This window comes from Sorex araneus, chromosome 5 (genome assembly GCF_027595985.1).
Source record: "Sorex araneus isolate mSorAra2 chromosome 5, mSorAra2.pri, whole genome shotgun sequence".
NCBI classification, from domain to species: domain Eukaryota; kingdom Metazoa; phylum Chordata; class Mammalia; order Eulipotyphla; family Soricidae; genus Sorex; species Sorex araneus.
In genome coordinates, this window is record NC_073306.1 from 6,198,002 (window position 1) to 6,216,304 (window position 18,303).

Genomic DNA, 18,303 nt, shown 5'->3' on the forward strand with positions numbered 1-18,303 from the left:
GTAACAATTTTGTTCTTTCAAGAAATACATAAAATAAATCTGAGAGGGATCAAAAGAAAACGAGGGCACATGTGAATGAAAAGTGGGGCATTAGAATAATGCTTTTTATCTTACGGGGGCGTCCCCCATTGGTGCTGGGGAACCATGGGGTGCTGGGGATCGAATCTGGGACTTCTGCATGTCAGTCTCTACTCCACGCCCTTGAGCTGTCTGTCTTGCTCTTCGTAGACATTTCTGTGTCATTGATGAACTAAAAAATGATACTGTGAACAAAATGCCAATAGATGACGGGTAAAATGGACAGTATCCTAGATAAATTGTCAGAATGAACATAAAAGAGAATTAGGAACCCTAAGTACTCTTGTCATTAAAGACAGTGAATCTCTAGTAAATATACGTAGAAGGGCTCAGAAGTTCTTGGGCTGGGATGTGACAGGCCAGCAGCAGGGACTTGGCTTGCCGGTGGGGACTCTGGGTTTGATACCTCGCACCTCAGACACACACATGGATCTGTCAAGTTTTCATCCCAGGACAAAATTGCAGCTATGTCGGATGAGTTGTGGGACATGAACTTTGATCATTTGTGGCAAGTACCTATACAGACATTTTAATATACTGTTCACTCAAAGGACATCTCAGGGCCACATTTCCCAAGTGTATTTTTCTAAGTGTTTAGAGACAATGATATCAAAGTCTTTCCAGTCAGTTATGGGAACATTTGGCTTTGTGGCTCCTGTCTGTGGTAATGTAGTGTTTCAATGATCAGGTTTCTGTAACTATAGGTATTAACTGTCATCTTTTTCTCACGGTTTCACAAGTACTTATTGATTATCCTTTGGGGGTCAGATGTGTATTGGCCTCTTTCATACGCATGTATTCACAAGATACATATCATGTATATAAGACATACATATAGTAGAAATGAACAAAAACATCCTGAACTTAAGTCCATGAAGGACACATGATGTTTACACATCAAAACACTGGAGTGTGAAGAGTCTGGCAGTGAGTATAGAGGGCTTTGGGACAAAGCAGAAAGACATCTGGTTGTGGGGGATGGAGAAATTTGATTGTGGGCCAGGGTAGGGAAACCTTCACAGAAGGGGTGGTATTGGAGCTAAGCACTAAACAGTGAGTGCTAGTGTACTGGGCAGGTGAGAAGGAACATTTAGGAGGCACTGATAATTGTTTGAAAGCTTAGGAGGAGGGACCAGAAAGATAGCTCAGTGACCTGAGCATGTTTCCATGTGGGAAGCCTGGTAGCCTGGCTTAATACCCAGCACTGCATACGGTGCTCTAAGCACTGCTGTTTGTGGGCCAAAAGGTGGTGTTTTTTCTTTCTTTTCTTTTTTTTTTTTTTTAAAAAAAGGAACATGAGTTACTAGAGAATTTGTTTCCTGAAGTTGAGATGAGAAATAGGATAATTGAGATAGCAGAAGAAAGGAAAGGCCATATAATGGACCATTTATGCTCTTAGATAAGATAAGATACGGATCTTTCCTTGCCTGTGTGTGTGTGTTTAAAGTAGGTTTGTAACATGGGAAAGTTTTGTTTTACAGCTAATCCAGGAGAGCTTTGGAGCAAGGCTTGGCAGCACAGGGAGGGTGGGGAGCGGGTGGGGGTGGCTTTATGAGTAGGTCTTGAGACAGGCCTTGAGATAGGATGAGACTGACACGAGCGATGACGGCTCAAACGATAGATTTCAGTTTTGTTTCTGAAACTGATTTTGTCAGCAGCTTTATTTTAAAACGTTTTGAATGACTATTTTGTCTTATGTCATAGAATGTGAGTGCGGATTTATGAAAGTTCAGTATTTGGAAAGACGAGGATGAGGTAGATAGTGAAAATTGTAATTTTTGTTTCTTTAGTTTGGGGCCACATCGGGCAGTGCTTAGGGGGTACTCTTAGCTCTGTCCTCGGAGGGCAGCACCTGGCTCTGATCAGAGATCCCTCTCACGGGCACTTAGGCTACCAAAGGGTACCTGGCACTGAATTTGGGCCTCCACCGTGCAAAGATCTCAGCCAAAGTGCTCCTCTCACTAACCTCTGTCCAGCCCGAATGCTGAAGAGTTGGAAGACATGGAAGAGTTACGAAGCTGACCCGTAGATGTTTTCAAGTCTGATAGTGGATCATCATCATCATCATCATCATCATCATCATCATCATCATCATCATCCCGTTGATCGTCGATTTTCTTGAGCGGTCTCAGTAATGTCTCCATTCGTCCTAGCCCTGAGATTTTAGTAGCCTCTCTTTACTTGTCCTTCCCAACGGTGCCGCATTGGAGGCTCTTTCAGGGTCAGGGGAATGAGACCCATCATTGTTACTGGTTGTGGATGACTGTTTCAATGGGCTATAAAGCATTTTCACTTAGTGTTTGAACTAAATGTGTTAATCAGTCTTGGAAAAATTGTGCCTCACCAAGGGTTCCTTATACAGAAAAGTTAGCTGAGTGTCGCTAACACCATGAAGCCTCTCTAGAAAAACTTCTCTGACATCATTTGTGTTTTTAGAGTTTTTCTTTGGGGTCTTTAGGAAATAGATACGTGCTTTTAATATGGGATGGGAGAAATAGATTTAATTTTTATTAAAAGGGAAATTTAGGGCTGGAGCAATAGTACAGCGGGGAGGGCATTTGCCTTGCATACGGCTGACCTGGGTTCGATTCCCAGCATCCCATGTGGTCCTCTGAGGAGTGCTAGTGGTGATTCCTGAATGCAGAGCCAGGAGTGACCCTGTGCATTGCCAGGTATGACCCAAAAAGAAAAAAAAGGCAAATTTATTTACTTTTTTGGTTTTTGGTAACACCCAATGTTGCTCAGGGGTTCCTCCTGGCGGTGCTTGGGGGCCCGTATGGGGTGCAGGGGATTGAACCAGCGTCCCGGGTATGCAAGGCAAAGAGCGCTACTTGACCTCAAAACAAAATATATTAAAATAAATACAGTGGAAAATACTTTACTCCATAATAGTGAAGGAAAAATTCTCTTCTAAAACCAAAATACTTAATTTGTGTTGTCCTTTTTATCCTTCCCCATATGAGAGGGTTCTTAAAAGTTCTGACATTTTGGGAGGAAAATTTGGGCTCTCCTGGGGAAAGTAATATCAGTAATTTGGCATCTGTTGAAGCTTATTTAAGTAGTATTGTGAGCAAAAAATTCTTGGGATGTGTAGCATGTATTCTCATTAACTGCTTATTACTGTGATTTTCTGGTCTCAGGATAAGTTGTGCGGTGTGAAAATAGGGGAGGTTGGGGTGAGGGGATGTTTGCCTAGTTGCAAATGAGAATTTGTACTTCAACTAATTTATTTTTGAAAAACACTGAATTGTGTTTAACTTTGGTCTCTGTTCCTAGTTAAGACGAAGAGATTTACGGAAATCCAGGTTGTTGTATTTTCAGTAAAATTATTACTGTTATGTTGCTTTTGGTTTTGAGGCCGCACATTCCTGACTCTGCACTCAGGGATCATTCCTGGCGGCTCGGGGTGGTGCCAGAGACGGTACCTGGGTCGGTTGAGTGCAGGGCAAACACCCTATCGGCTGTACTATCGCTCTGGTTCCTTCAGTAGAGTTATTTGGAAAATTTAAATTTAGGGAATTTTTTTGTGCTTAGATTTTGTATAGTCTTTTGTATGTACTGTTGTGTACAAAATGTATGTAACATTTATTATATACTATATAAACATACTATATAATAATATACAATACATACATTTTGTTAGTATATAAGTTAGTATATATATGTATTGTATACAAAATGCGTAGTATTTTGTTTGTATTGTATGTAATGTATAGTTGCTTTTGCCAATTCCATTCCTTCCTGCCTTTGTTGAGCAAAGTGTGTCTGTGTGAATTCTCTTAGCAGATTTTGTTCATGCTAAGAGATTGAGGTACATCAAGTAATAGTTTCTTAGGAAAATTACTGTTTTTATTTTATCCTGTATAGATGAGTTCTTGATAACTTTGCAGCTCATTTTATTGGCCAGAATTTTTCCTTTGGTACTTCTATAAAATTGCCTTTATTTGAAAACTAGCATACATATATTTATTTTTTCCATTAACCTTATTTTTAAATACTGCCATAGAATTTCTGTTTTAATTATCATGAGTTTTTTTACAATGTGAATGTGGTTTGGGACATAATTTTGAAATTAATCATTTTGTAACATTAGCTATAGGATATAATTCAAACTCTGTAGCATGGCCTACGTGTCCTCATTAATTTGTCTTTTGACCGTTTTCCCTGATTTTATTATTTACTAGTCTCTTAGTGGTCATGGAAATGTGTTTTGTTTCCCAGACATAAGTTGTCTTGAATTTGAATGATTTTTTTTTTTTTAAACATGGAAAACTAGTTTATGTTGCAGAGGAATTTTAAATGCATCTTTCAAGACTCACTTCATTATGGTCCATTCTGAGTACTTAACTGCACAGGCAAAAGTAGGACTTCTGCTCTGTCTCCCGTTTTACCATGCTCCCTTTATTCTAATAAATAATAGCACATGCTTCCATAGCTGTCTCAAATGGAAGACCTCTAAACAATTTGAAGACAGATATATGTTCTTGGAATGATAATATGTCTTTAGTATGTAGTAGGTATTTAAGGTGCTGAATGAACGAAGATATGATAGAGAAAACAGGATGTTAGAATCAGTTTGGGGATGAGATCTCAAAAGCCAAACGGGCATTTGTCGGGGACAAGGGGAGTAATTAGGGGAAGGACTTAGCCTTGAACCAGGCACCTCTGACTGAGCATGTCAGTTTGCAGTCTGAGCTGGATCATTCTGCAGTCGTGCTTTACTTATTTGCTTAAAATTTCTTGGTTAGAGTCTTAAAATTCCCACTTGCTATCTACGGAAGTTTTGCCAGTGACTTTTCTCAGCTCTTGTGAAATGTTTCTTTGGGCGATAAAAATGAAATCAAGGGGCTGGAGCGATAGTACAGCAGGTAGGGCGTTTGCCTTGCACGCGGCCGACTGGGTTCGATTCCCAGCATCCCATGGGGTCCCCTGAGCACCACCAGGAGTGATTCCTGAGGGTAGAGCCAGGAGTAACCCCTGCACATCGCATGTGTGACCTAAAAAGAAAAAAAAGAAAAAGAAATGAAAATTTTCTTTGAGAAACCTGTTCGTGAAATTCTTATGTTTTGTTTTCTTTCTTTTTTTTTTTTTCTGGTCACACCAGGCGATGCACAGGGATTAATCCTGGCTCTGCACTCAGGAACCACTCCTGGCAGTACTCAGGGGACCATATGGGATGCTGGGAATTGAACCTGGGTCCACTGCACACAAGGCAAACGCCCTACCCACTGTGCTATCTCTCCAGCCCCCTGTTGGTGAAATTCTTGAAGGAACTGAAACTACTTGAAATCAATTTGCTAAAGCTTATTTTTAGTATACTAATTCAACTTTTTTTTTCTCTCCAATTTTAGGAAACACTCCTTTGCATCTTGCTGTCATGTTAGGAAATAAAGGTTAGTATATGTTTCTCTTTTTATGTTTGTTATTTGCATATGGTCAGTTTTAACATTTGAAGATAAATTTAGTCTTTGAGTTTTAAAAATGTAACCGGATTGTTTTATGTATGCACTGAGTTTAGGATACAGTAAAATAAAATTGGTGTTTTAATTTTCTCGTTTTCTGTAATATTTTTTCTGAGTTAGTGGGGATCCTGTGTTAACTTTTAAGCTTTTTGAAGACTTTCAAAAATTGACAATTTTATCTCACATCATTTATAATTTCAGGAAACTCCTTTTTTAATGTTAAAATTCATAACTTAATACTTTTATTACTTGAAACATTTTAAAGATTTTTTACTGTGACTTATGACGTTAGCCTTATGTGTGTTAGACGATTGTAAAAACTTAATACTTGTATGTTTTTTAAAAAATACTAACTGTTAAACAGATGATTTAAAGGGTTTACTTTTAAAGATTATTCCTAGATTCAACAAAATCTTAAATTATCTGGATTTCCAGTAGTCCTGGAAAGTGAGGATTCCAGCTAAGTTGATGGGCAACAGTTTTGAGTGCCAGATTTTTACTTTCTAAATGTTCTGGCTCAAATTGCTGGGTGCGTACTTTGAATGTTGGAGGCATTGCAAGGTCTCTCTGAAACCTGTTGGAGTGACCCCCATTACTACTGGGCGTTGCCCAGCAACCCCCCTCCAAAAGCAAACAAACAAACCCAAAAGTCGCACCTTTGATCAGGAGTGTAATTCTGTGGTAGACCACTTGCCCTGCATGTCTGAGGCTCTGGGTTCAACCTGTGATAAAACAAAACAAGCAAAATCACTCTTAAGTTTCATGTGAAATAACTAATGAATTTGTATGAATACTTTCTGGTGGTCTACAAGTATCAGTATGAACATCTGCTGTTATTACATAGTTTAATGTTGCTGTAGCTACAGGAGTAGCTGTTGTAGGACTTTGAGTCTCGTGCATACTGAACCTAAGGCTGTTGTGAGAACGTTGTTTGAAAATGTGTTAGTTTTGGTTTTTAAAGTCACATTAAGTAAGTCAGCCCTGTGTGTGTGCATACATTAAATTTTTTTTTTTTCCCTTCACACCTGGCTTTGCTGAGGGCTCAGTCCTTGCTCTGTGCTCGGGAAGCACTCCTGGCTTCGTGCCCAGGGATCACACTCCTGGCGCAGCTCCAGGCACCCTGTGTTGTGTCAGGACTCGAACTTGGGTTGGCTGCATGCAAGGCAAGCACCTTCCCCTGTACTGTCTTTCCAGCCCCATTAAGTGAAGCAGATTATCTGTGGGATCATTTATTTTGATTTTCCTTCTATATAACCTGGTGACTGGTTACCTTTAGCATTCTGCTTATGCATCCCCCTCCACCACCCCCATTTCTTACAAGAAGCACATTTAGTTTAGTAGCTTCTAAGTCCTAAGTTAATAGAGAGTCTACATTTCACAGAAATACAAGATTGGGGACTGCTAGGTTGCAGTCATGACAATTGGGAATTGGGGAAGTCAGCCCCTCCCCCTTCCCCTCCCCCCTCCCCTTATCTTCCTATTCCTCTAGCTCTCTCTCTGTCCATCTAGCTAATGTATTTTTCTTTCTTCTTTCTGTTTTCTTTTTTTGTTTTTTCTTTTTGGGTCACACCCAGCAATGCACAAGGGTTACTCCTGGCTTTGCACTCAGGAATTACTATTGGCAGTGCTCAGGGGACCATATTGGATGCTGGGAATCGAACCTGGGTCGACTGCATGCAAGGCAAACGCCCTACCCACTGTACTACCCCTCCAGCCCCTAGCTAATGTATTTTTCACGGTGTCTGCAGTACTCTGTGTCTATGTTCTGTTCTCCCTCCGTGGAGTTTTCGTTCTTTGCTGAAACGTCACAGAGTGACTGATTGTTTGAGGGCCCTACATCTTCCCGGCTTCGGGTTTCAGTCTTCACTATCTCTTAGATCCGTGCTTAGGTTCCCAGGTTTCAAAGTTCGGGGTGCTGTCGCTCAGTGGGGTTTTGCTTCCTTTGTTTATCACCTGTCCTGCCTGCAGACTTGCCGAAACGCTCTACTCTGAGCTGCTCCTGCTCATCCTTGCGGTGCTGTCTCGCTGCCCTGTCCCCTGATCCGGGCACACCACGCGCCGAGTGGCCGTAACTCTGTGGAGATGGCAGGGAGTTTCTGTGGCTTGGCCCGGGTCCACGGAGCGGCGGTTGAGAACTACGGATCTAGGTCACCTCAAGCTGCGCTGTGAGCCACAGCGCCGAGCGACTGCCGAGCTCACGCAGTTAGTTTTGGTATAATTGAAGGCAGCTTTGGCTCCTCTGACTCGGGGCGGGAAGGAGGTGGAGGAGAGAACGTTGGGGAGCGAGAGAAGGATGTTGCATCTCGCAGGAATGTGGCAGGGCAGACACAATGGACACCGCAAGTACAGCCGTCCTACTGAAACTGTGTCAGCTGTAGTTGGCTAAATTTGACCTATATACTTGCACTTAATTTTTTTTTTTTATTTTTAAGAACACTGGATCAGAACTTCAGGGGAGACCTAAAACATATAAGTCACTTTCTATGCACTAAGCCCTGCTCTCAGTGCATTATGCACGTTCACTCAGTAGCACTGGAGCACTGTCGTCCGTTTTTCATTGATTTGCTCCAGTGGGCACCAGTAACGTCTCCATGGTGAGACTCCTTACTGTTTTTGGCATATCGAATACGCCATGGGTAGCTTGCCAGGCTCTTCCGTGCGGCCGGGATACTCTCGGTAGCTTGCCAGGCTCTCTGAGAGGGACGGAGGAATCGAACCCAGGTTGGCCGTGTGCAAGGCAAATGCCCTACCTGCTGTGCTATCGCTCCAGCCCACATTCACTCAGTAAACGCAACAATTAGGTGAGAGAGAATAGTTTCCCCGTTTACCATGAAGAAAGTTTGCTTTGAGAATTTAAGCAACTTGCCCCAGAGTAAAGTAGCAGAGTTGTGACTTGTATGTGTCTGGCTTCAGAGCCGACTGCTCCGTTAAGCTGAGCTGCCGCCTTTCTTTCCCCTGGGAGCCCTTCAGAAAGGGTGGTCTGTGCCCAAGAGAGCGAATACGCAGCCTTCTTTTCCCGGGTTCAGGACAGACAGTTACTTGCTATCAGGTCTGACTGCCGTTCTGTTTGGGCTTGGAGAAGGCTTTGCCAGGAACTGAATGGGAAACACAACAATTTGCGTAGACCTCGGTGTCCTGCTAGGTGAGCCTCACTTGGAAATGCATAATCACGGTCACGATATCCCGTTAATCACCGATTTCTCGGGCGGGCTCAAATCCGAAAATCCATAATAGCCTGTCCAAAATACATCTCGGGGCTGGAGCGGTAGTACATCGGGGAGGGGTTTGCCTTGCATGTAACCGGCCCGGGTTCGATCCCCAGCATTCCATGTGGTCCTGTGAGCATCACCAGGAGTAATTCCTGAGTGCAGAGCCCCCGTGCATCGCCAGGTGTGACACAAAAAGCCCAAACAAACCCCAAACCCAAAATGCATCTCAGACAACACTCTAACTTGATTTAGAAGGGCCATTTTCGTTATTGTGGATCTTTGTCGAGTTTACAGTGTTAATATGTGACCTGAGTTGGGCGGGGTGCAGATACAGTAGTCATTGTTCCCGTAGTCACTAGGTGTTTGCTTCGTCACAAGTACCTTGGGGCCCTTCAGGTTTGTGGAATTTATTTTGGGAGACACTTGCTTAGTTGAATCAAGATCTATAAATAATATTAGGATTTGCTCTTTGGAGTTCTTTTCCTGTAGTGTAAGTTTATCCATGAATCTGCTGATCTATTTATGCTGTTCTGTTTATGTGTTTTTCAGTTCTATACTTGTTCTCTCATTGTGGCCTTTTAACACTGGTTGGGGCCGCCGGGGGTGGGGGTGGGGCCATTGGAATCTCCCAGCAGCACGGAGCAGGGGCTGTTCCTGGCTCTGTGCCTGAGGTGACCCTGATGGTGCTGGGGGACCGTATGTGGTGGCGGGAGTTTCACCAGGTTTGGCTGTACGTAGGCCGTAGGCAGGTACCTCCTGAACCATCTTTCTGACCTGTCCTTAATATTTTTGATACTGAGTTGCACAAGTATGAGATTGCTTTTTTGTTTTTGTTGTTGTTATTAATTATCTGGGAGTGCTGCTGTGTCATGTGATTATCCTATTTCCCACCACATCAAGTTTTACCTGTAGACTTTAATATTCATTAAGGGCCTTTGCCTTACTAAGCCAGTACCTTTCTGCACTGCATTGCAACGTGCCGTGATTTCTTAAATTTGTCAGTAGGTTCTCTATAAAGAGCTCCTGCCCCTGCCCCCACCCCCCTTTTTTTGGATGTACTTATGAGTCTGTTGAAAATCTTTGTTCAGTGTGTTAAAACTAGTTATTGTAGTTTTTTTCTTTTCTTTTCTTTCTTTTTGGGTCACACCCGGCGATGCACAGGGCTTACTCCTGGCTCTGCACTCAGGAATTACTCCTGGCGGTGCTCAGGGGACCCTATGGGATGCTGGGAATCGAACCCCAAGGCAAATGCCCTCCCCGCTGTACTATCAGTCCTGCACAATAGCTAGTTATTGTTAAACAAACAAATAACCTTTTTGTTTGTGTGGGTGGCAAGCCCCACCCAGCTCTGTGCTTGGGGGCTGCTTTCAGAGGTACCTGGGGACCAGGGCCTCCTGTGTGCAAAGCCTGCGCTCTCTCCAGTCTCCTTCTTCTTTTTCACGCTCAGCTTTCTGATACTGCCCAGTGGTTGGCTCTTCAGGACTACTCCTTTGTCCTTATGATAAGACTTAAAATGACAGGGAAGGAGCGATAGTGCAGCAGGGAAGGCGCTTCCCTGGCATGTGGCCGATGCGGGTTCAATCCTTGACACCCCATATGGTCCCGAGCACTGCCAGGAGTGAGCCCTGAGTGCAGAGCCAGGAGTAACCCCTGATCATTGGCAGGTGTAGACCCCTGCCACCTCCCACAACAAGTGTATATTACTACAACGGTAAGGGTGTATCATCCATTAGTCAGTAATTCTGCCATGGTGAATGTTTACTTAGTTTCCAGTATACTTGGCATTATAACTGAGTGAAAGCATTCTTATACATGCATTTATGTAGCAGACTTAAGCAGCGCTGTGGAATTCATTATTTATAATAAATGTTTATTTTTTAATAACATTTCCTAACAGGGTAGGTACTCCTAAAATAGGAACAGTACTGAAATTGTGCCAGTGTTCTTTCACCTCAGTGTACTTGATTACGTTGTCATTAACACCTCTGTTTTCCTTCGGAGAACGAGACTTTATATGTTCTTTTGAAAGCATAAAATATTTAAGTACATAGTGTATGTATTATCTTCAGTGTAGTTTATAAGCTCTCTGATAGCAAGACCGTATCTTTCCTCTCACCTCTTACTTTTTTGTAACTTGAAGACTTAGAGGTGGCATAGACAGGCACTTGGTAAATATTTGCTGAGAGCATGACTCATTCCTTTAGGAAATTTAGTTAGGTTGTCAAGCATATGTTTCTCTTTCCTCTTACCTTTTTTTCTTTATACCTTTTATAGACGATTCTCATTTTTAATTTAACAATATTTCTCCAACTATAAAAGTTCTGTACCTTAATGTCTTGAGTACTTGAAAGATTGTCCAGATTGATCCTAATCATAAAAACGTTTTCTGGCGCTTGGAGTTACTTTTCTCAACTAAAAAGTAATGCAGAATTTGGGCTGAAATGATAGTGTAGCGGGCAGGGTTCTTGCCTTGCACTTGGTTGACCCATATTTGATCCCCAACATCCCATTTGGTTCCTGAACACTGCCCTGAGTGTAGAGCCAGGAGTAAGCCCGCATTGCCAGGTGTGACCCCAAAACAAAGTATTGTAGCACTGTCGTCCCTGTTGTTCATTGATTTGCTCAAGCGGGTGCCAGAAACGTCTCCATTGTGAGACTTGTTGCTTTTGTTTTTGGCATATCGAATATGCCACGGGTCGCTTGCCAGGCTCTGCTGTGAGGGCAGGATACTCTTAGTAGCTTGCCAGGCTCTCTGAGAAGGAAGGACGAATTGAATCCGGGTTGGCCGTGTGCAAGGCAAATGCCCTACCCGCTGTGCTAGTGCCCTGGTTCAGTATTCATTTCATAGATTGTAAAACATATAAGCACACGTGCGCGGAAGAGTGATGTGTGTTCAAGGGCTCTTGGGCGCTCTCTCTCTCTCTCTCTCTCTCTCTCTCTCTCTCTCTCTCTCTCTCTCTCTCTCTCTCTCTCTCTCCCTCCCTCCCTCTCTCTCCCCACTGACGTTAGGTACTCCTGAGCCACTTTGTATGGACCTTACCGGGATGGCTCCTTCTTTGTGTGCTGCTCTCTTCTGTCTCTCTATCTTTGACTCCGTCTCTGTAGTCTCTTCTCTGGTCTCTCCCGATTTCTCTCTGTCTCTGTTGTCTCTCCGCTAATCTCTTCCGATCTCTCTACCGGTCTCTTCTGATCTCTCTTCTCCAAATCTCTCTCTCCGGAGTCCTGCTTCTCTCTTGGAGCCCTTCTCGCTCCCACTGCTGACTCTGACTCTGATTCTCAGCCCTTTGCTCTTACAGTCTTGGTTTATGTAGCAGTCACATAGGGTGGTGACACAAAGGTGGGCTGAACATTAACAATTCAACAAAGAAGGGTAAGACCACTCCTCCAGGAGATTAACTCAAGGACCAAATCTCATCTAAGGAGATTTCGCCAAATTACTAAGAGATCTGCTTAAGGGCGGGATCCCATCCAGCGTGTGTCGCTTTCTTCCTTCCTCAGCTAGTAATCCACTTAATTAGTTGTAGTAAATCTACTTCTAATATGCCTAGCAATGTCATTCTGTATGAGCACAGTAAGAGATCTATCAGACTTAAAGTTTGGTTCTTCCTGAGGACATTCACTATATATTCCAGACCACAGTCCTTAGGCCAGGTTAGTCTTCCTAACCCCAGCAGGGTCCTAATCTCATCATTACTTTTGGATCCTGACAGCATTTGTCTATGACCATGCTGTCAATTTATAGTTTGAGTATTGTGGTTCTTTGGCCTGGCCCATTTCAAAGCCAGGATAGCTCACGGCTTGACTGGGGTCCATTCCGACCCTTGTCTGGACCCTGCTTTTGGGGTGCTAGGAACAAAGGGCAACTGAGTCGAAAAAGCAGATGCCCAGGAGTAAATATGATTAGAGTCAATCAGCTCCCAAGTAACAAAGCATAATATTAACTGTCTTCCTGTGTCCATACAGACAGGACATTGCTTTAAGGTAAACTAAGTTCCCTGCGGCAAGGCTGAAAGGACAAACCCAATGTTATCCTACAATAGATTGATTAATTGGTCTCTTGAATTTGTACGTGGTCTTTAGTCCAGTTTGATATTTTTCCACTGATATTTTCCATTTTGTATTTCAGAATGTGCCCACTTACTGTTGGCTCACAATGCTCCAGTAAAGGTGAAAAATGCTCAGGGATGGAGCCCGCTGGCGGAAGCCATCAGCTATGGAGACAGACAGATGAGTAAGGAGTGCAGATTGCGTCCTGCTATTGATCGGGGTCCTCAACATAACAAGTGATGCGTCTACAGTGGTTTTCATTTATTGTGAGGTTCCATACCTCAGTCTTTCCAGTTACATCTATACATGTAAATGTATAGATTCTTTATTTAGAAACTTGAATGCTGGATAGTAGATACTCAAGTAATTAGGGGACCACATTTTAAATTTTCTTTTCGTTTGGTTTTTACACCATTCCTGGTGGTACTCAGGGATTGCTCCTGGCGGGGCTCAGGGGGCCATTTGGTGTGCCAGGGATTGAACCTGGGTCGGCAACATGCAAGGGAAGTGCCCTACCCGCTATACTATGGCACTGGCCCCAGGAATCATGTTTTAAAGCACGTTGTTTATTATTTTCCCTTTCTTTTTATGCCATCTGTCCGACTGATACTCTCTGATTCAGTTTTTAAAAAGTTCCTTCAGAATGTAAGACTTCTTCTCCCTCATCCCCACAAACTTGAATCCTAACTTATTTCTGGCTTAATTAATTGGAACTGAAATAATCAGTATTTCATAACAGTCTATCTGCTTTAATTGCTGTGTATAGACTTGACCAAAAGCACGGGGACAATTCCCTGTTTTCTTTTAGTCCTGTAAATAAGTATTTCCAAAACAATGTCACTTTTTAACAGTATATGAATTATTCAGTTATTTTACTCTCTCCTCCTTATTCCCTTTTTTTCAATTCCCTGTTTTATTTTTGTCAAGAACATCTAATAGGGGCTAGAGAGAGAGAGTGGCCAGGGGGCTTGCTTTGCTCTTGAGTGACCCAGTTTTGATCCCCAGAACCCCATATGGGGCCCCCAGCCCCGCCATGATTCAGCCCGGAGCATTGCCGGGGTGGCCCATGAACTCAAAAAGGAAAGAGAACATTTTAATAATTGATACACTTTAAAATCTAATTGAGTTTTATTTAACTGGTAATACTCAGAGGCTGAAAAGGATAAATTTAGCTTTGTAGAGAGAACAACAAAATATTTGATTATTATATTTTTATTTTTTATTAGAGAGGCGTAACACGAAGCAGTTCCGGAATGTTAATTGGATTGCTTTGCTTTGCTCCTAGTTTTGGGCATTTGCTGTTAACCTTCATGTGTAATCCCCATAATACACCCTTTGACCACCTTGGGCAGCTTTTAATGGTGAACTTATATTTGGGTTTTTTTTTTTTTTTTTTTTTTAATTTTATTGAATCACCATGTGGAGGGTTACATAGTTCTCAGGATTATGTCGGTTATACAGTTCTCAAACACCCTTCACTTCACCAGTGCCCATCTTCCATCACCAACCCCCCCAGTATACCTGCCGCCCCCTCCCACCTCCCCAGTCCCAACCCTTGCACATGATATGTTTCACTTCGTTTACGCCTTATTTCGATTACATTCCATGTTTCAACACACAACTCACTACCGTTGTTGGGGTTTCCCCCAAAAAAGAAAAGCAGTCCTATTGCCAAGGAGGCATTTGATAGTTCTCCATTGCTAAGAATATAGAGATATTAAGTCCCGCTGTTTGTTACATAGTTTTTCTTTTTCCCCCTTGCCCCGCGCCACCGAGTTCACGCCTGTTTTAGTAATCGCCACGCTGCCTGACAAGGGAAAAAAAAAACCGAAAAGGATGGTTATTTCCCGTCATCAGCAGGCGTGGGGCTCTGGCTTAGTTGATAGACTTGTAGAGTATCTGCAAGCAGTCTCTGGAACCGACGGTCTTGCGCTGGTGTCGGCTCCGGCTCGAGATTCCACCAGCGTCCCGCTGTTCCTTGTACATAATTTTTCCCCTTATATCCCATTCCCACGCCACCAGGTCTGTTTGCTTAATGGACATCACACTGTAGTTGATGACACACCGCGTTTCTTCCCGAGAAAGAAGAAAATTTCTTCTCAGCCGGCGTGGGGATATAGCTTAGTTCAGTCTAGTGAGATGGCTACCACTTTGATTGCCTTCAATATTTCAGCAACAGACTTACTATTAGGATCTCCCACAAAAGTCCGCCCCATTAGAAAGGAACCATTACATATTGCTCATACTAAGATGACATTAAGTTTTGGGTTTCTGTATAAAGTCCAGGGAAAGTACAACCAGAAATAACATCACTATAAACTTTTACCCTTTTATGGTGCTCATAAGATGGAGAAACCTAGAGAGAGGCTCGGCGTCTCCGTTTTGCGCTCAGGAAAACCTCGGCCCCTGCGCTGTGCTCAGGAGGGAGGAGTTGAGAGAGAGACAGGTTAAAAGAATTGGGGGATGCCCGGGTCCCACAGCTTCAGCACGCCGTGGGGTCTCTGGTCCCATGCCGGAATTAGTTCAGTGGGCTGCTTGGGGTCCGAGGGCGCTCCCTCGGGCCCCTCCATCATGCTCCTTCCACAGCCGGGTCCAAAAGGCTATATTTGGGTTTAATGTGTACTAATGTGAGAAAATTGTGATACTCAACCACTGTATGAGTATCCGCTTTATGTTATTTATTGAGAGTTGTTCTTTCTGAAGAACAAACATTGAGACAGAAGTGGAAAACCATACTAGTAGTAGAATTATTTCGTCTTTTCCCTTAGAAAGCTCGGATTGATGTTAATTTTTATTTTTAAGTTTTGGGTTTTCGACAACGTTCTGCAGTGCTCAGAGACTCTTCCTGGCTCTGTGTCTGATCAGAGAGTACTTTGGGGTGGTGCCCAGGGGACCGTGCAGTGCTAGGGGCCAGATGGGGTCCTGGAAGCTAAGTGTCTTAACTCCTGTACTGTTTCTCCGGCCCAGAAGTGTTTTTATGAACGCCCTAGGTCACTAAGTTAAAAGTAGTCTGGAAGAATTCATATTGTAAAATAACAAGCAGTTACTTGTTTTTTGTATATGAAAAAATATACCAGAACCAGAAACAGTGTATAAGGTATATTGCTTTTTTTCTCCCTCAGTGCCTGTTTTCCATCGTCTTACAATTGGCTCAGCTAATTTCATTCAAGTCCAGTGTTTTGCCTTATTTTGTCAAATATTAGGATTTGATGGGTTTTTGCGAATCAGATTTAGGCCTTTATTCTAAAATGTAGTAGATTGATTTCAAGCTTTGTCGTATGCATATTTTATTCGACTCACTCAGTAACTCCATGTAATAGATTTTACTTTCTTCTTATTTGAAAATGAAGGGAAGAAATGGAAGTTTTAATAAAGCCACTGTTGAGAGAAGGGAATTGGATTGAGGGTCGGGGATTGTTGAGAGAGGGGGATTGATGATTGGAGAAATGGATTGATTGAGAGATGGTTATGGAGACAGCAGAGAGAGGGAGGAGAGATGGATACAGTGGAAAGAAAGAATTGCGCGGGGGGGGGTGGAGAGAGAGAGAGAGAGAGAGAGTGTTAGAGTTGGAGAGAGCTGGGAGAGATGAGAGATGGAATAAACGGCAACTAATCAGCAACCAGCTTGGCCCTCGTTCTTCCTTCGTCCGTCCAAGGCAACAGCCTTCCCGGGTGGAGTGGCTCGAGAGCACTGAAAGTGGGCGGCGAGAGAGCTGCCCGGAGAGCCCGAGAGCGTCCTTTCACGTGTAATCCCCGCCGTGTGAGGGGCTGACACAGCCCCGCAAGCGCGGAATTTATTTATTTATTTATTTGTTTTGCTTTTTGGGTCACACCCAGCGATGCTCAGGGGTCACTCCTGGCTCTGCACTCAGGAATCACCCCTGGCGGTGCTCAGGGGACCATATGGGATGCTGGGAATCGAACCCGGGTCGGCCGCGTGCAAGGCAAACACCCTCCCCGCTGTGCTATCACTCCAGCCCCAGTGGAATTTATTTTTTACAGCCCACGTTTGCACACAGCCTGGAGAGCTCTGCACTGGGCCTCTGTGTCTGTTTCCTGGCAGTTGAGGACGGACTGCAGGTTTTAAGTTTACTCAGGTCACACAGGATTCTATTTCTCCCTCTTTTACTTCTTTTTTTTTTTTTTTTCTTAAGGGGTGCTCTCGAGCAGTGCTCAGCAGAGCAGAGCCCCCAGCGGCTCTCGGCCAGCTGGTTCAGCAGTGTGGCGCTGGGGCTCAGCCAGCGTTTGGGGGCACACAGCTAGCCCCTGGGCCGTCTCCCCAAGCCCTATTTCTTTCCCTATTTTTTTTTAAGGCTCTGCTGGAGATAATATACAAGATAATGGCTAATTAAAAAAAGATCTGGCAATAATTGCAGATTAATTACATTTTTGGAAAAAGGGGCTGGCATCCCACGGGTTTCTGAAATGTGGATTTGGTGGCCATTGCCGTAACAGGTCACTGCAGTGTCTCAGGGAGGTCGAATTGATTCCCGTCAGGTCCGTCCTCACCGACAGCTACAAACTAGGAAAGCTGATGTGACATGAGAAATTCGTGTGGCCTCATCACCTCCATTTCCTTGGGAGCCATAAAGTGTGCCCAATTAAGCCTGATTTATAACATCTGCATTTTCACTGTGTGTAGCTCACTATGTCTCTGTATAATATGTATAATAAACCAACAATGTTTTAGCTGTTGGAACTTGATTTTAAACTAACTTTTTTTCTCTTCAAACTTTAGTTACAGCTCTCTTAAGGAAGCTCAAGCAGCAATCCAGGGAAAGTGTCAAAGAAAAACGACCTCGTTTATTAAAAGCTCTGAAAGAGGTAGGCTGTAGTTTTTTGTTGGTTTTATTCCTGCAAAGTAATTTTCCAAGAAATTTTCAACATTCTTTTTCTCTGAAAACAGTCCAGTTTCTCATTGATTATTTAGGGTCAATAAGTGGTAAAAATCCAGGAGGTTGACTCCAAGGTTTGGAGGCTGGCCTCACATTCTGGGGAGAGGGAAACCCAGAGAAGGGATCACCAAGTATAGTGCGGTTAGAGGCCATGCGGGGGGGGGAAAGGTGATGCGGGCTGAATGTAGACTAGAGACTGAACACAGTGGCCACTCAACACCTCTATTACGAACCACAACACCTAATTAGAGAGAGAGAACAAAGGGGAATACTCTTCCACAGTGGCAGGGTGGGGTGGGGGAGATGGGATTGGGGAGGGTAGGAGGGATGCTGGGTTTGCCGGTGGTGGAGAATGGGCACTGGTGAAGGGATGGGTTCTCGAACTTTGTATGAGGGAAACATAAGCACAAAAATGTATAAATCTGTAACTGTACCCTCATGGTGATTCACAAATTAAAAATAAATAAATTAAAAAAAAAAGTGGTAAAAATCTTGTTTGCGTTTAGCAGAATTCTCTGGGTTATAATGCGCAGATGCATTCTGCACAACACCATTTACTTAGAATTAGAAAGGTAGAGGATTACAGAATTCAATACAATGCAATTAATTAAT

General features: G+C 43.3%; 1 protein-coding gene across 1 annotated transcript in view; it reads left to right on the top strand.

Annotated features, from left to right (window-relative positions):
* ANKRD13C (ankyrin repeat domain 13C) overlaps window positions 1-18,303 on the top strand; it is a 75,778-nt gene that overhangs the window by 26,773 nt on the left and 30,702 nt on the right. The window contains exons 2-4 of the mRNA XM_055138685.1: window positions 5,430-5,471; window positions 12,876-12,980; window positions 17,535-17,620. Coding sequence (XP_054994660.1) covers window positions 5,430-5,471; window positions 12,876-12,980; window positions 17,535-17,620 — 233 coding nt within the window. The remainder of the gene's footprint in view (window positions 1-5,429; window positions 5,472-12,875; window positions 12,981-17,534; window positions 17,621-18,303) is intronic.